Raw genomic sequence first — 18,247 nt, forward strand, 5'->3', positions numbered from 1 at the left:
CCAATATTAGTTTCTTTCACTGTAGAAAACAATGAGAGGGAGAGAAAAAGATATTCTATGCAAGAATCAGTTATGCAGCAACAAAAAGAATAATCTTTTTCATCGGGACATAACCATTTCTGTATATCCAGTAACACTAGTTCTTTCAGCAGAAATTGTAATCCTATACCTAAGTTATTTTTCCCAACTTCTAGGGGGCTGTGCATCCAAACTAGGATCATATATCAAGTTAAAATCTTCTCTAAGAATAACCATATTGTCTGGAAATTGGCTTACTATAATAATTAATTGTGAGAAAAAAGAATGAGAATACACATTGAGAGCACCTTCTGTATATTATGTAACAAATACTTTCTATTGTATAATTTCCCAGATACAAAAACATGTCTCCCATTTGGATCTGTCGTAGTTTTGTCTATCATAAAAGGCAAGTTTTATGAAACAATACAATCAATCCCTGTAATCTCATGAATATGATGAAAAAACACTGTGACTGACCCATTCCCACTTAATTTCTTATGCTCAGCATTTGGTAAATGAGTTGGATGGTTTTTTTGTCTTTTTTTTTTTTTTTTTTTACAAAAGACTATTTACATAGATACATAGAAATGAGGGCAGAAGAAGACCAAACGGCCCATCCAGTCTGCCCAGCAAGCCACGCAGTTCATCCATTTATTTATTTTTTTTTCCCACCCTTTTTTTCCCTCCCACCCATCACTATTGGCTTCCAGCACCCTCCGGCCCCAACTCCCTTCCACCCCTCCACCATGCAGAGAGCAGCGCCGTATCCGCATCCCAGTGAACATCCAGCTCAATCAGGGGTAGCAACCGCCGCAACAAGCAGGCCACATCCCTGCCCCATACTCTTACCCACCCCTGCTTTGTTTGTTTGTTTCTTGTTTTTGGTTTTTTTTTTGGAGATGGCAGCCCTCCGTGAAGGCGGAACACCAACCACTGGCCACTGGCATCCCGCTCCGTGAATGCCTCTGTGGCATTCACAGAGCCTCTGTGGCATTCACGGAGCCTCTGTGGCATTTGAGCCTTATTCTTTCTTAAAGATGTGAAGGATTCTTTCTCCTAATAGGAGAGTGAACTCCATCTTAGTGAACAAATTTTCATATCGACCTTAGAAATGAACGAGAACATGGATTACACACTCCGATTTAATATCTCACCTAAAACAAGATATCCAAAACGGAATATTGGGAGATACCCTCCCAGCCTAGACATCCCTCATAAAACAAGAAGTTTCTCGTGCAAAAAAAAGAGATGAATGCTATTAGAAACACACCTCCGATCCCCAAAGCATTCCAATAGAAATGGCCTACAATACACACACACCACATTCATACTACAAAACCAACAGAAACCAAAAACCCAATGTCCTCCAGCTTCAAGGGACTGCATCTACAGTCTTCTATCGCGTACACGTGGCTGACGATGCACCCTGTGGGGTCAAATGAGAAGGCAAAACCTCAAATATACTGATATAAGAAAGTCAAAACCTGGCGATCAACATGCTGCAGCAGTGCAAATTGTTTCAATGAGAGATATAAAAACGTGTCAAATCTTCTAAGTAAGCATTGCAATCCAGTAATGAGCAAACTTAAGGTAAAGGATTAACATTAATCCACCAATGAGCAAAGACTGATAAGGAAGAGCATAAAAAAAAAAAAACCCTGCCAGCCTTCAGTGTGTCTCAAAATAAAAGTACTTCATTGCTGCAGGCAAAGCGTTTTGCCACTCCTGATTAATAAAACAATTGCTTGCTTGATAACTACGTTCTTCCGGAAAAAACCCAAAAACAAACAAACTTGAACATCACCAGAGAGATGAAATCCTTTCAAACCTTAGAAAGATAGCAGGCTTTATCCCAAGTGAGAATGTTCCATACAATTCAAAAATCAATTCTGCAAGCCAGGGAACAATTTCAAATCCACTAATAGAGTTTCATAAGGCTTAGCATCAAAACTCTCACAAAAATTAAGAATAAAGCTACATTCAGTTGTTCATCCTTTAGAAGTATCCTTTATTCAGTTCTAAAGTTTGTTTACTCTCAGAAAACACCTTATTTTGCTCAGGAAATTGTAATAAAAATTTAACTCCCTTATGGAATAGTTCAGAGCAAATTAGGGACCAAAGAGTTTTTGGTCTCCAAGAATTTTGCAGAGAAATCCATTGAAAATAACAAAAGCTTCTTGCCTTCATATTTTAAATCTTGGCTCTTTTTGTAAGCTTGCATAAGTCTCGCCTTGTCCACATAATTCAGTATACAAGCAATTACTGTTCCTCTGCATTCAGGCAGGTCAATAACACAAGTGGGTTATGCACTCCGGCCAGCAGATGGAGATAAAGATCACTGACTCGCTGATGTCACTCATATAGCATAGCACAGCACAGACAGCAGCCTACCAGTGTTCTCTAGATAAGCCTCAGTCCATAAGGGGTGGCTCCTGAGGTGAATGCTGCCCCCCCCTCCCCCCCAGTGGTGCAGGATACTGGGTCAGTGTTCCCTTTTAAGTAGAAATGAAGGATAGTAGCAGCTTTCACTTTCTCCTTCAGTGGAGCATTTCCAGGACCGAGGAGGCTTCCATTGAGAATTTGGGGTAAAGGATTTGTGGCCCAAGAGACACCCTTAAAGAGGGTTGAGGTTCAGCCAAGACGGTGAGCCATGCAAGCCAACGGCAGAGTGAGCCTTGGTGGGGGGGGGAACTGCTTGGTACAGTGTGTTGCATTTGGTGCCCAGCAGTATTGGTGAACTCCCTCAGGGAGGTTTGGCGGCATGCTAGCTTCTGCAAACACAGGAGGAAGCCCAGGGGCACACTGACAAGCATGGCCGCTTAGAGTGAGAGCTCCCGGCGAAATTTTGTAAACCCGGCCTGAATCAGCGGTATCCATTTCTTGTTCATAACCCATCTCTCCTACGTTTGGTCAGCTGACACCCACGATGACTTCCATGTGAAAAAACCCTGATTTAATAACCCTGATTTAATACTGAATTATGTGGACAAGGCGAGACTTATGCAAGCTTACAAAAAATCGGGTGAAGACCACGGCGCACTTATCCCGGACCAGGCCGAGAGAGGGGCCTCCGAGACAGAGCCTGACCATGCGGCGCCTGCAACGCTGTCAGAGCTAACCTCTCGCTCTGAGTTAAGAGAATGGCGCATTGAACTACGGGCAGACCTTAAGCAACACAAGCAGGATCTCCTTCAGTCAATTGCTGATGTTCACGAGGATTTGGCAGCCATGGGGACAAGAGTTGATGAACTCAATATCAGAGTGGAACGGCAAGAGGACTTATTGAAAAAAATGGGGGACGAACAACAACAAAACAGATCAGAACAACTTACCCTTGCTGAAAAGGTAGAAGACTTGGAAAACAGGTCACGTTGTAATAATATTCTCATCCGTGGCATTCTGGAGCAGCAGGACTATTCTAATTGTCGGGAAGTGGCGCTGAAAATTTTCAGCTTCATAATGCCGTCGGGGACTGAGGAAAAGTTGGAGGGCGCGGCGGAGTCGTCATCTTCTCACATTGAAAGGGCGCACAGAACCCAAGGCCCCAGAATGGCGGAGAAGCCAAGAGATATGTTGTTCTGCCCTCAGACGTACCAGGAAAAATCACTGCTATATGCAACATTGATCAAGCAGCGAGAATGGCTTTGGGAAGGCCATAAAATTTTATATATATAATGATCGGGCAGCGATCACACTGCGCAAACGCTTTGAAATGCGGGCTGCAACCTCCATACTACAGGAAAACAATATAAGGTATCGATGGACATTCCCTTTCCCTTTCAGTCTTATGTTCACAGTGGAAGGTGTTTTGTACCGGGTCAAAAACTTATGGGAAGCACAAGAGGCTTTACACAAGGTGAACCTACCATTTACACTTCCTGAAACCAGAATGGAGGCTGCGTCATTTAAAATGTAAAATACACCATGCTGGCAGATAGTTGGAAATACTAGGCGATTGGAGCGCCAGAAGTGGACACCTCGGGACACCCAGCAGAAGGATGGTGACTCAGCAGTGCGCCGACTGGAGAAATTAACACCCACATAGACTTGGATTCACAGGAAGGATGGCTAATACCACACATCACTATGACATCATAATGACTTTGTGACATCTGAAACGTACTAGAGACTTGGCATATTTACCCAGAAGTTACTGGCCAATTCAGGACTGCGACTCAGTCTGAGATAGTTGTGTTACGGTTGCCGGGAAGCGGCTTACTTGTTGGAGTGACAGACCCCCACAGATAGAAGGTATCTGGGAGCTGGATGCAATGGATAACAGTGAGATGGGGGGGGGGGGGGAATATCCATGAGCTCAAAAGGAATATTATTTGTTATAACTTGCCATGATGTACACTGGGCATGTATAATGACAGGGGAGGAAGGGACGATAGATTGCAGACATACTGGGGAATGGGATGGCTCTAAAACTGTGGTCCCTTAATGTTAAGGGCTTTAATTTTCACACAAAGCGGCAATTGTTGCAGCGTGATCTTCTACGCCAACATGTTCGCATAGCTATGATCCAGGAAACCCACTTGCGTAAGCGCCACGAAAGGCTATTGCAACTTTTAAAGGGTATCCCAATTATTACTTAGCTGCATTACAGATATTCCGGGGTAGGAATCTTTATTGCTCAACAGGTCACTTTTGAATATCTGTCACATTTAGCGGACCCGTTAGGTCGTTATCTTTTACTGAAAATACAAATTGACAGGAAAGTGCTCACTTTAGTTAATGTATACGCATCAAACATGGACCAGGGCCCATTTTTGCATTCTTTGGCAAATGTAATCACCACCTTCGCTGATGGTCAACTTTTATGGGGCGGGGACCATAATCTAGTACGCAATCCTAGGGTGGATACGTCTAATTATAGGAATGCAGGAGGCTGGAAGGCCACATCAGAATTATCTGCCCTCATGCATAATTTGGGTTTAGTTGACATGTGGGATAGCGCTGCCTCCATGTCTAGAACCTACATGTTTTTCTCGAATCCTCACAACACCTTCTCGAGGATTGACTTTCTACTCATAGATAAAGGCATACAAAATCAGGTCACTGACGTGGGAATCGGGGACATTACCTGGTCTGACCACGCTCCGGTATGGGCCTCGGTCCTAGTAGTCGCACCGGTCTTGGGCTTATAATTCTGGAGGTTACAGGATGACTTACTGTGAGGGATCCTATAATGGTAAAATAAGCATAGACCATCTTCAGGATTATTTCAAGCTAAATACCAGTTCAGTGCAGGCGACGGGTTCTTTATGGGAATGTTCCAAATTAGTGATACAGGGATGCCTTATAGCTTTACAGAAAAAGAGGGAAAAAAAGGCAAAATAAATTAGCACGCACTATCAGCTCACTCTCCCAACACTCTCTCACTCTCATAGTGATGTCATTCTGAAAAAGCTACGAGCAGCACGCACGGAATTGAACTTGCTGGACTCCTCTCAAATAACGCACGCTTTAGATCGCACTAAACAGAGGTATTTTGAGGGTCATAATAAAGCAGGCCGGATCCTAGCCAGACAATTGAAACAGAACTTTACTCAGAATAACTTAGCCAAGATCAAGGAAAGTAAAGGGAGGATATTGACTTCCACGCAGGATATCAGAGAATGTTTCACTAACTTCTATTCCCTATTATACAGTAAAGACCAGACAATTACTCCTGAAGATATAGACAAATATTTACAATCTGTGCCCCTACCTGACCTTACAGAGTCCCCAAAACAATTCTTAAACAGCCCCATTAATATCGTGGAAGTGCAAACAGCTATTCAGGATCTCAAGGCTGGAAAGTCCCCAGGGCTCGATGGTTTCACGGGCGATTATTATAAGAAATGTAGTGCACAGCTTATAGGTCCGCTTACTGATTTCAACAGTCTCAGGGAAGGAGACCCTCTACCTCTTCACTCATATGTGGCAGTATTACCATTCTAGCGAAACCAGGGAGAGACCCTACTCAGTGCAGGTCGTCTTGCCCAATTTTGTTACTTAGTATAGATTTGAAGATTTTAGCGAAAATACTTGCGGCACGCCTAAACCCAATTCTGCCCCAGTTAATACACAGGGATCAAGTTGGTTTTATACCACAAAGGATGGCAGCGGATAATGTGCGTAAGGTTACAGATATACTATGGTGGGCTCAAACAGAACGGGTTCCGTTGGTCCTTTTAGCCATCGACGCTGAAAAGGCTTTTGATTTGGTGCATTGGGACTTTTTATTTGCAACATTGGCTAAGATGCATTTCGGGCCTAAATTTTTGGGATGGGTAAAAAGTCTGAATCATAACCCTGTTGCCCGGATTAAGGTCAATGGAGGTCTATTTCCCGTATAACAGGGTGCCAGACAGGGCTGTCCTCTGTCTCCACTTTTGTTCGCTCTCTTCTTGGAGCCCCTTACTACTAGAGTTCAGGAATCCGACCAGATTGAGGGAATAAAATTGGGGACCTTACATTTAAAATTATCACTATTTGCGGATGATATTCTGCTGACCCTTACTAATCCCTCTAAATCTATCCGAGGTGTAACAGAAGAGATACGTGCTTTTAGTGCAGTGTCCGGTTTTAAGATCAACACGGATAAAACAGAGTTATTAAATATATCAGCTGACCAGATTACTATTCAGGAGTTGAGGAGAAATTATCTTTTTAAAGTGGCCACAGCCTCACTCAAATATTTAGGAGTTCATATTGGCCCCCTGCTGTGAAAGGTCTATTCCATCTTAATTATACGCCGTTACTCCGCACCATACAGAGTGATCTCCAAAAATGGGACAGGGGACATTATTCCTGGTCAGGACGTGTTGCCATAGTAAAAATGAACGTGTTACCTAGGTTACTATACCTCTTTAATACATTACCAATATACATTAGCCCAGCCATACTGCGCTTGTGGCAAAAAAGTGTTTGATTTTATTTGGCGCAGGCGGCCTCCACGGGTATCTAGGCGCTTATTGTATCAACCATGGTCTAGGAGTACCTAACTTGGAATGGTGCTACGCAGCAGCACAGCTGAATGCACTTACTGACATGCACAGAAAGGGTTCTGCGAAGCAATGGGTGTCCTTTGAAGAACAAATAGCAGGGGGGATGCCTCTAGCGGCTATGGTGTGGCAACCTCGTCATACCTGGATTATGAGAGGGAAATTATCCATGGCATTGGAAACAACCATGATATTGTGGTCTAAATGGAAGGAGCGTCTGGTGGGTACTAGGGTGTATTTTTATTCCATCAGCCTATATTATCATGCTCAATTTACAGTAGGTTGTGAAAATCGTTCATTTAGTACATGGCAAGCAAAAGGCATTATTCAAATAGAACATCTACTTTGGGGAGGTTCCTTATTGCCCTGGACAGACATACAAAAAGTATATCAGTTACCAATAGGGGACTTCCAAGCCAGGTGCCAAGTAACTCATTTCTTGCACACGCCCTTGATTTTATCTTCTTTACGACAGGGTAAAACATTACTAGAGCATTATTGTAACGACATAGCTAAAAAGAGAGGAATGATTTCTAAATTGTATGCCTTACTACTTGGTATGGAGACCCAGACTTGTTAAGTGTTGGGAAAACAGACTTGGGACGTACCTTGGCTGCAGAGGAATGGGTGCAGGTTTCTATCTCTGCTCGCAAGTGTTCTGTGTCTGCTTCGCTACAGTAGAACTGTTACAAACTGATTACTCGGTGGTACGTTACCCCGCATACACTACATCAAAGATATCCACATACTAAGCGCATTATGCTGGAGGGACTGTGGACAGATTGGACGTTCCTTCATATGTGGTGGTCCTGCGAACGAGTACAACGTCTGTGGAGAGAGAGAGCCTTGTGGCTTGAAGGACTCCTGGATGTGCATGGCATTCAGGATGTTGGATTTATGCTACTTAATTATCCACAACCTTCTCTTGATAAATCACACTTGTCATTTTGTCAACAAGTTTTTATTGCAACCAGGATGGCGATAGCAAGTCAGTGGGAACAGACTGAATTACCCTCTATTCACATGGTACAACAGAAAGAGCACCTTTATTGTAAAATGACAGCAATTACAGCAGAGATACATGACTCATTATCTGAGTTTCAAGCAATTTGGACACCATATATCCAGTGGGAGAAACAGCAGGCTATCTAGTAGTCTTACCTTATCTCATGGTGCCATCCCGAGATACCCAAGGTCATACACTGCACTTAATCCCATATCTCCTAATGTACTCAAAGCACTGTATTAGACATAGATTGTATGAGCTCATGGATAGGTGGGGGTTGGGGGAACACCTGGAGATACAGGGTGTGTTTTTGTTCTTGTCTTGGTGGTTATAATGTTCTGGCATGTTTCTGACTCCACTGTCTGTTAACAGTGAAAATAATAAAATAATAAATTGAAAAAAACAAAACAAAAAAAACAAAAACGCAGGAGGAAGCCCAAGTATGGCAGCAGTGGCATGATAAATAGGGAAATAGTGGAGATGCTTTGGCTGTTCAGAGCAGTGAGGAGTGCACCACGTTGGTGCGTGGGCCTAAGGAGCAGCTTCGTTTTCCCCATCGTCACGGCAGTATGACTGGCTGCAGTAGGAGAGTCGGAGCTGTTTTGCCAGAGGAAGAGGAGGTAGCCGTGCGATGTAGCTCTGGAATCTGAGCAGAAGGGCCCGTTCAGTGCTATTAGTTCATGGCAAAAAGCAGCTGCAGTGCATTGAAAGTGAACGCTGAGGCATGCCAATCCGTGAATCTGCTCAGGCAATTGGGGACTCGCCGTAAGGCAGATCCCCATGGCGCTTCGGCTGTGCTTCTGTTCCCGCTGGCGATTTCAGAGCGGGAACAGTTGCCATATTTGTTTAGCAGATGGCGAGGAGGGAAAAGAAAAATAAATCTCTACCACCCTATATTCATCAGAGCAGTTCAGTTTGGACCCTGAGCCCAGATGACTGTTCCCCTTTTGAGGTTTCCAGCTCCTGCAAGGCCTTAAACTCTGGTCTGTTTTCAGAGTTTGTGCTGCTTCAAGCATTAGGTTGGAACTGCTCCTGGTTCCAGGTTCTCTTGGCTCAGGATGGTGGGATAGTAGTTTCCCCCAAGCACTAGATACAGGTGCTGCTCTTTCCACCCTCCCTGCTATGCTGATATCGCAAGGCAGTTCAAGGGAGGCTTCAAGCCACAGATCAGGGGCAAGGCCATGGGTCTGTTCAGTGATAATCCGTGTTTGGGAGACCTGGAAATTTTTATGCTCCGGTTGTAAAGTACCTACATGCATCTAGTCCTTCTCACAGGCAGAAGTCTCAAGGACTCTGCTCTGGCATTTAACCTCCCTCGCTGGGTTCAGGAGAGGTTCTTGGGGAGATTGCTTGGTAATGGCAGCAGTAGAAGACCAAAATGTTCCATCTAGTCTACCCAACAGGTTGTTTAGGATAGTGGGTTCTCATGCCTTCTGTTAATTAAATAGAATATAATTCATTCACTGCTTATGCATTCATTCACTGCTTATGCATTATTCAATATATATTTCCTGTTCATGCCCCAGATCAGTCCATACTCCTGGGTTTGCGCCTCTGCCAGCAGATAGAGACAGAGAAAAAAAGCTGCTTTAACAGTGCACCTTAAGCTAGTGTGCCACCTGCAGTCCCTCAGTATTTCTCTGTCTCCAGCAGATGGTAGAGGTGTAAAACCTGCAGTCTGGATTAGAAAATAAATAAAAAGGAAAGAAGGTATAGCAAATGACTTGTGTAGTGGTAATCTCTCCCAGAGGATTTCCAATGGAATATTATTGAGAGGTGGTAGATGTTGGTAACAGAGGAATGTCAGTGTCACGCCATTATAATTGTTATTACCAGGAGTTACATTTAGCAATGATGAGAGAATTTCACAGAATATCCCATACTGATGATGTGATCTTTCAACAGGCGAGAATGAAGATGAGAAACTGAATGAGGTGATGTTGGAAGCATGGAAATACAATAAGGACTGTAAATTATTGCGGGACACCCTCCAGAGCTTCAGTTGGAATGGTAAAAAAAAAATCTTGTCTAATGACCTTTATTCAGTGAGGGCCTTGGAGCACTGCAGCAGATCCTGTCTGAAGGACAGGGGGTCAGTCCCCCATTCCCTTATTGAAACAGTTTGAAAAGAGACCTTCTAAGTGGGTGTGTAGTAAAACCCTCCCTTAGGAGAGATCATTGGTTGCAGCTGACCTCTGAGGATCTCTGAGCAATTAATCCCTCTGCAGTGACTCTGCTCACTCATTCCTTTTTATTTATTTATTTATTTTTAGAAACCAAGCATAAGACCTGCCCTAATGGATTTGAGCAAAGATGCGTCTTGCCTAGCATCCTGTCTCCAACAGTGGCACGTGGCAGATGCCTTAGAGAAAGGGTTTAAGAAATTGGGTATTTGCAGAATGGTCCTTCCAGATTCTCATAGTGCTGGTTTTAAGGATGTGTTCCCCAAAAGAGAGGCTACACACCCCCACCCCATCGCTGTTTGTTTTCTTCCACCTCTACACCTAAATTTGACACCACACCCCCTCCCCCACTCCCCTGCCAAATACAAAGCCATTTGGAAGGTTTTAGTGAATAATGCAGCCCCACGAGCATACTGTCTGACTCACTAAGGCTCTTCTCCCATTCTGTGTCTTTGGGAAAATACCTCGAATCAGGCCTATAGTGTGTTTAAAAACTAACAACCAATAACCAGTTCTCTTATTGCTAAATGTACAAAATAATGGAAGTGCTCAGTTTGCTGTGAAATACCTTTATCGTGTTTCTATCTTCAACAAATTAAAAACATTTTAAAATGTGGAGTTTATGAATGAGCTGCAGTACACTGGCCTGAAGATGTTCTCTCTTAAATTTTAGGGAGGGGTTTCACAGACAAGGTGGATCGACTGAAGCTAGCGGAAATAGTGAAGCAGGTTATCGAAGAACAGACAAACTGTCAGGATTCACAATAGCTGGAACCTCAGACCTTTTTATTTTTATTATTTTTTTTATTTTTAACTGGTCGAGCGTCCATTCTTAAATAACTGTACAAAGTCATTTTTATGTAAATTAATAAATAATTATTTCATTGAATTTCCATGCTGCTTCAACAATGCTGTATAGAGATGTAGATAAAAGAATCATTGGTACTGTTTTATATATATATATAGAGAGAGAGAGAGCTCTGTTCACAGACGTCTGCTATCACTAATGTAATGTCGGTTAATGGCTCTCCGATGGGATGGCACATGCTGATAGGACGGTTTATATTTCCTAATAAGATGCTGAAAACCCAGAAAGGCCCCTTCTGTTGGTCTGTATGCACAAGATGGCTGTCGCTTCCTACTGCTCAACAGTTACTTGAAAACATCCCCGTGCAATGTAAGTTTTCTGCATTGGGACCTGTGTCTTTGGGGATTATAACAGTGCTGCAGGCTGTAGCTCCTGCTTTTTCAGCTCCCAGGAGCTGTAGTAAAACTTTGAGGCAATGTACATGCAACCCAGACTGAGTTTGGGATGGAAATTGTGCTATTTTAGTTAGGTGCAATCTCTCGTTTAGCCTTTTCTGTGCTACTCTGGGAGGCATGCCTTATAACCATAGTCATAATTTGGTTTGTATCGCCTCCTTCTTCTAGGTCAGTGTACTTAGTAATTGGGAGTGTCTTGGAAATGGTGTATCTGGGGATGTGAACAGAATAGTAATCTTTGAGCGGAAGAGAGGGGGAACAGAGCTTACTTATTAGTAAGCAATTTCCGGCACGACGTGCTCAGAGTAGGTGGTCAAGGCCTGGGCTAGAAATCAAGGGTTCCCGCTGTCCTGCCTCTAGCTCGCTTGTCCTGCATATCATCCAGAAGTTCTTAATGAAAGATACTTCCGTTAACATATGAAAAGCGAATGAAATGTAGGTGCTGGTTAGGCAGACCTGCTTTTTTCTAAAGCTGCATTCATGGGCAATAATATAACTCTGTACTCAGATGAAAAATACTTTCCATTTGTCAGGTTTCATGTTTGGTTTTATTATACACTTGGATCGACAGAGCTATTTTGTGTAATGTCATTGACCTGCATCATGGCATTTTAGTAAAGACCATGGAAATACTGTTCTATTTTTTTTTTTTTTTTTTTGGATAGTGGTATGACTGCTTTGTAATTACAGTTTAAAATTAATTATATAGCAAGCATGAAAAAAGAGAAATGCTGCTAACATAAAACAAATTTAATATGGAGGTGAGAGGCAGTGCAGCGTCAGTGGCCGTGCCATTACAGTGTCTCTGTCCCGGGTTGGCCTTATTGTAAAGTGAATCGTTGAATGGCTGGCAGCCAGAGCTTATTTTTAGTAGTGATGATACTGACACATTAACACGTTGGATGACTGCAGCAAGGATGAAATGCAGCTCTGTCAAGCGAGATGGCATTATTTTGCTCCAGATTTAGAAATTCTGTTTTAATTTGATACACTTTGCGCCTTGGTCTGTCCTACTGCTTTTTCAGCATTAGTTGCAGAGGGCTTCTGGTGCCTGAGAAACACGCAAGTTAAGTTGCAGACACAAGTGGAACTGAATTGCTAAGTGCACATACCTTTCAAGTCTATTAAATCTTGTGGTTCATTTGTACTTTGGTTTACATTTCAAGAATCTGAGCCAGGAAGCTTCATGCCCGCTGTGCTCATTGCCTTTTCATTGGCATTTTTCTACCAGTGGGAAGTGAGGACTGAACATCAAACAAATTAGCTGTAGACCAGTGATAATAACTTTGATCCTCAAGGGCTGCAAAAGGCTTAGATTTTATCCCTAATGGAGATAGACATGTATGTGTGTGTATATATATGAGATTTGCACACACACACACTGCCTCAATTGTATACCAATCTCTCTCATATGCTGCCTTTAGGGATATCCTGAAAGCCTAAGGATTTGCAGCCCTGAAGGATTGTTTGTGAATACTAGTGCTGTAGGCGGCTGAGACCGACCTGACTTTTGTAAGAAGGTTTTTTTTCTGTTTGCAGGAGAGCTGCCTTGCTTTTGATTATTTTTAAATTGGAAGACTTGCCTTATAGAAACATTGCCATGTATACTGAATTAGAACTTCTGCCTGCATGTCCTAGCAGTGCTTCTCTACATGGTGACATTTAGTTTTGCTGTGAACAGGAGAGAACTTCTATTACAGTAAGGGAGGAGAAAACTGGGAACTACAGATTGTAACTCTGCTTTCAGTGGGGAGGTACTTTTGCTGTAAAAGTTATCTGCAGTAGCTTTCAATATGTAAAAGTTGATGGCAGACATAAATGCTCCACACAACCTGAGAGGGTAAAGTATCCTCGTGTACTAAGAAGCTGGATAGCAGGGAATAACTAATGCATTGAATGCTTTTTGCAAATCTTTGGTTCTGAAATGAGCCCCGCCTCTGTTTTTATAATAGTTTTTCCTGTTTCATATGAGATAACCTGGTATCTGCCAGAGCAGGAATTTGCTGCAATAACATGGCTCATTAGAAAAAGGAATGTATTAAAGTAGATCCTTTACAATCAGCAGTTCTCCTCCTTGCTGCAGTGAAGGCTGTCCTGTTTCTGGCAACGTTCAGTTTACAGAATATTTCTGTGTTCTCTTGTGTGTGTGTATTGTAGGAAGGGCTTGTTTGAAGATGACCTCCATTCTTTGTCCATGTTTTTAGGACATTTCAAGAGAAACGTCCCATGCTGTATAGAGATTGTAAACCCAGAGTCATGCTTTAGTGTTAATGGAGTTTGCGTGCCTAGATTGTCATGTTATGTATTAAGAAATTACTCCTAAAAATCTTTTAACACTGTTTAGAAGAGAAATAAGATCCCTCGATATTTGGCTATTATAGTTGGGCAAACAAAGCCCCTAAATTATACATTTGGGAGACCGTGCAACTGCTGAAGCTGTCTACATACATTAGAGGAATATAGTCCTGGAGGCTTAGCCAGACATTGACTGCTTTCTTTATTGTACATAGCGTTCTAAGCTCTTTCACATCTAATGTTTATTTCAACTGCTAAAACAAACAAACAAAAAAAAGACAAATATAAAGCTAAGAAGAGAACCGGGCACCTGGAAGCGTTCTGAGCTATGCGAATGCAGCAGTGCACATGAAACGGTCAAAAGAAAGCATGCATTTTTTAAAAATTATATTTCCTTTTGCCCTCTTTCTGACCTGTTTGTCTACTTGCATTTCACCGTAACTCTTTGGGTATAAGAAGGGGAGTGAAGTGGAAAGAGATTCTGTCTTGTTTCAGCACTGACGCCCCCTGTGCAAGTTAGAGCCGTAGCATGCCTAGTCCGGCGCCAGCGCTGTGAAAGGGAGTTCTTGTGCGGTTTGTGGTTATGTCTGACTTGGAAATTGACTTAACAGTGGAGGAGGAGGAGGGCGGAAAGCATGGGATTGCTGTATTTACTGAAGGTCAAATGGTTGTGTACATTTTTATTTAAACAAATTGATTTGACCTTTTTAAATGAAATATGTTAAATTTGTAATATTTTAATCTTTTCATTTATTTAATATTAATTTCTATTTAAACACGTTTAATTTATATTGCACTTTTTTGGCATCCATTAGTTAACCTTCTCCTAACTGAGGGGAAGGCATGCCTATAGCACAGCAGCCCTCCATGTCAGGCTGTGAATAGTGTAAATACTGAGCTTCTGGTAACTTTTTGGCAGGGCGTAATTCCTGATTTTCAGAGTAGTTTCCCCCCTCCCCCTCCCCCGCCCCCCAACCTCTTCCCTTTCATTTTTGTGTGAATGACAAATCATTTGCCTTTTTTGGCGTTTCAGGTTGTTTAAAGCAGCTCATCAGATATCTTGGCTGATTGTTCAGCTGGAAATCGGCTCTTACTGATAGGACCCTGACATTTTTTTTCAGCACAAAATGGGAATTAAAAAAAAAAAAAAAAGTTTGCAGGATATCTCCAATGTATGGCAGATCTCCCAGTTTTTGACATGGCAACTTTGATAAACCCACTGGCCGTGTGTTGACTTTGTGTCGGTATGCTAACTTTGTCTGATCAAAGAACAGAAATAGTCAAGATTTTACATGGCGATTATTTTTTTAACTGAATCCTGATTTGACCTTTTTTTTTAACTGGCTCTTTTGGAAGCTCTGCTATTGGGTGTACTCTACCTTTACATATAAAGGAAACATACCTGTGCATTTCCATTTTTCCTGAAAACAAAGCAGAGCTACGAGTCTCTGAATGCATTTGAGATGCAAGGTTCAAACACCAGAAGAGTCTCCACCTGTCCCCAGTGACCTGGACATTTCTGTGTTATCTGAGCAAAACAGCTTCTCAAGCCTTTAATGCTCATCAGTTTTGTTTTGCACTGTGAACAAAAATTGGTTTTAGCATTTTTTTTTTATTATTTTTTTATTTTTTAAAGCTTGAATTCCATTTCAAATATTTGACATGGCCATGCTACCAAACTTTATTCACCAGCCAATATGTTTGTTTGAACAATGTTTGAACTCAGTCCAAGGACCATAAATCTTTGCTTGCAAAATCATTTGACCTTTAGGTAATTTCTCATGACTTAATTATTCTGTATTGTAATTGCCTTTGGATTTTTGTTCAGAAGGAAAGATAAGTGTTCTGAGCTGGGAATAATGTCTTCAACTTTCTCTTCTGTAACATCAAACACTGTCTACACCTTTGCTTTTGAAATCTTTCTTGGTTATGTCTACAGTGTTAAGTTTTTGCGTCTTAAAGACCCGTCATTGTTTTATGTTATCTGTAATATTTCATTAGTTTATTCTGATCAGTATTATATTGTAAATACTCTGCATCAGTGTAAATAAAAGGATTTTACTAGAGTTAAATATGTGTAGTGTTTTTTGTTTTCAAGATGCCAATTTTTAAGCTAATGCTAAGGCAAACATGATGTTTGTTTGTGGTTTTCAGCTTTCCTGCAGAAGCTTCCAAAATTGTATGCTGAGGTGGCAATGCCAATTAATCATGGTGATGTTTGAAACTAGGGAGGCACTAAAAAAACAAAGATCACAGAAATTCCACTTCAGAGCCAGTTTTTCAGACCTGGTTAAAGAAGACTTGAGTGCCACGAAGTTATTCAGAGTATGCTCATTCTTACCACCTCTACTTGTCATAAGTAGTTAAATCTCTGTATCATATCATTCAAACAGGATCTGTGTACTTTCATCTTTTTTTTTCACATAAAAAAACATGTGCAGCCACCTCAGAGGTGGATGGCCTTGTACCACATTACTGGGACCTGTGCAGCGTTAAGCTTCCAAAGGGGAGGAGAGAACAATATTCTACACAATTCCTGAGTTCTGTAGACATGCGCTACAGTGTATGTCCTCCCGAAGTACTGAGTGTGATCTGAGCTTTGAAGAAAAAGTGAATCTCATTTTATAATGTGTAAATGCAGGTAAGTGAAATGTTAAACTGACACTTTTAGTGATAATCCTAGTAGACGCAACAGTCAAAAAGGCTTTGTGGCCTTGTAACCTTGACCTTAAACTGACCGTAAAGGCAGTCAAGAAATGTGTCATAGATCAAAACAATTGCACAAGGTTTGGCAGAGTTTGTCAGCCACACACATTTCCTCCTGTGATCATGTGATTGCTTTGATCTTTGAAGGTCGTCAACAGGTGTGGTTTTCAGGATATCCACAAGTGCTTTGTGGCTATTTTTGTACAGTGGCTCTAGTTTAGGACTAATTCTTTTTTTTTTTTGCCTGGTAGTTTCCTCTTGCTGCTTCTAGGCTTTCAGTTCACTTGAAGCCAGCCTCTACTGAGCAGTAGCACTATGAGCCTTCATTTTCAATCAGAGCTGTCATGGGGCTAAACTGTGCTCCAGGCAGCGAGGTCCCCTTTTGATCTCCAGGCTGGCTAGAGAGGGAGGGAATGATGCAGGCAGCTGGGGGGGGGGGGGGGGGGGAGGGAATTATCCTGATAAGTCACCAGCTGATCCTTCTCTAGATGTGGCCATGTCATTGGAGGAGGATCAGCTGGCTGCAGAACTTGGCTTCTGGGCAATGTGGAAATCTATCATCTCTTCTGGTATGACGGAGGCATGGTGCACTGGTACTCCCCAGTTGGGTGCCCTCTTGCCCACCCACAACAGCCCTGTTCACAACTACCCATGGTTTGTTTGCTTTTTTTTTTTTTTACCTTTTCCTAGATTGTAGACAGATGGATTCATGACCAATGGATTATACTCCCTGCCAGCAGATGGAGATGGAGCAAGCTAACGTCACAGTATATATATACTCCTGCAGTGACACCAGCCTCCCAGTATTCGCCGTTTCCAATAGATGGTGGACGTGCATCTCCCTATGGGGATTGCTTCATATTTTGGAAGAAGAAATTAAAAAAAAAAAAAAGCCCTGTTCTCCCAGGACAAACAGAATGGTAGTCCTCACATATGGGTGACATCATCAGATGGAGCCCTGTCACGGAACACTTTTGTCAAAGTTTCTAGAACTTTGACTGGCACACTGAGCATGCCCAGCATACCACTAACCCTGCAGCCAGCAGGGGTCCCCCTTCAGTGTCTTTTTTTTTCCATGCAGCATTTGCCTTGCGGTTTAGGAGTTCTGTGAGAAATTTCTCACAACTTTCCTCACGGAACTATTTGAAGTTTATCTTCTCAAAAAATCCCTCAGTGGGGACCCCCTTCGCGCTCCATTCCCTCCGACGCTCAGTAAGTGCTTTTTCCGGTACCTGCAGTCAATTCCCAGCAGCTTACTGCTTCGGTGCCCAATGGTCACTGATCCGCGCCCGCCAAATTTTAACATGGTGACCAGGTTTAGAAAATGTCTCGAGTGTCAGAGGACCATGTCCATAACTGACCCGCATGAAGTATGTGTTTTGTGCTTAGACCCCTTGCATGACGTTCGATGCCCTAGTTGTGCACAAATGACCCCCAAAGGCCGTTCTGCTCGCCTGGACAAAATGGAGCAGTTGTTTGCTTTAAAACAGACTGCTCCATCGATGCCAGTTCAAGCACCACAGACGGTGGAGGGTCCATTGGCCTCGGAGAAGATTCGCCAGGAGCACCGTGTTGACCGTCCGTCACCGACTCCATTAAGGACATCGGCATCATCGTCCTCTGTGCCTGGGAAAGACCGGACTGAGCACTGAGGGAAACACTGGTACCGGGTGTCCCCGACCGGTGCCGGCACCGATACCACAGCGGCATCAACTTCCATCGAGCTGCCTGTGAAGAGGGCCCAGGGAGAGGAGCCTAGGACCTAGGCGTTCCCCACTGAT

The 18,247-nt window shown here is 42.7% G+C and overlaps 1 protein-coding gene across 3 annotated transcripts in view; it reads left to right on the forward strand.

Moving 5' to 3' along the window:
• Positions 1-15,826, forward strand: part of MAPKAPK5 (MAPK activated protein kinase 5) — a 92,667-nt gene extending 76,841 nt beyond the window's left edge. For all 3 annotated transcript variants that reach the window (XM_029619528.1, XM_029619531.1, XM_029619529.1), the window contains 2 exons: positions 9,925-10,029; positions 10,876-15,826. In XM_029619528.1, the coding sequence (XP_029475388.1) occupies positions 9,925-10,029; positions 10,876-10,970 (200 nt within the window). In that variant the 3' untranslated portion in view covers positions 10,971-15,826. The remainder of the gene's footprint in view (positions 1-9,924; positions 10,030-10,875) is intronic.
• Positions 15,827-18,247: the final 2,421 nt, after the last annotated feature.

This window comes from Rhinatrema bivittatum, chromosome 11, assembly GCF_901001135.1.
Source record: "Rhinatrema bivittatum chromosome 11, aRhiBiv1.1, whole genome shotgun sequence".
In the NCBI taxonomy this organism is placed as follows: Eukaryota; Metazoa; Chordata; class Amphibia; order Gymnophiona; family Rhinatrematidae; genus Rhinatrema; species Rhinatrema bivittatum.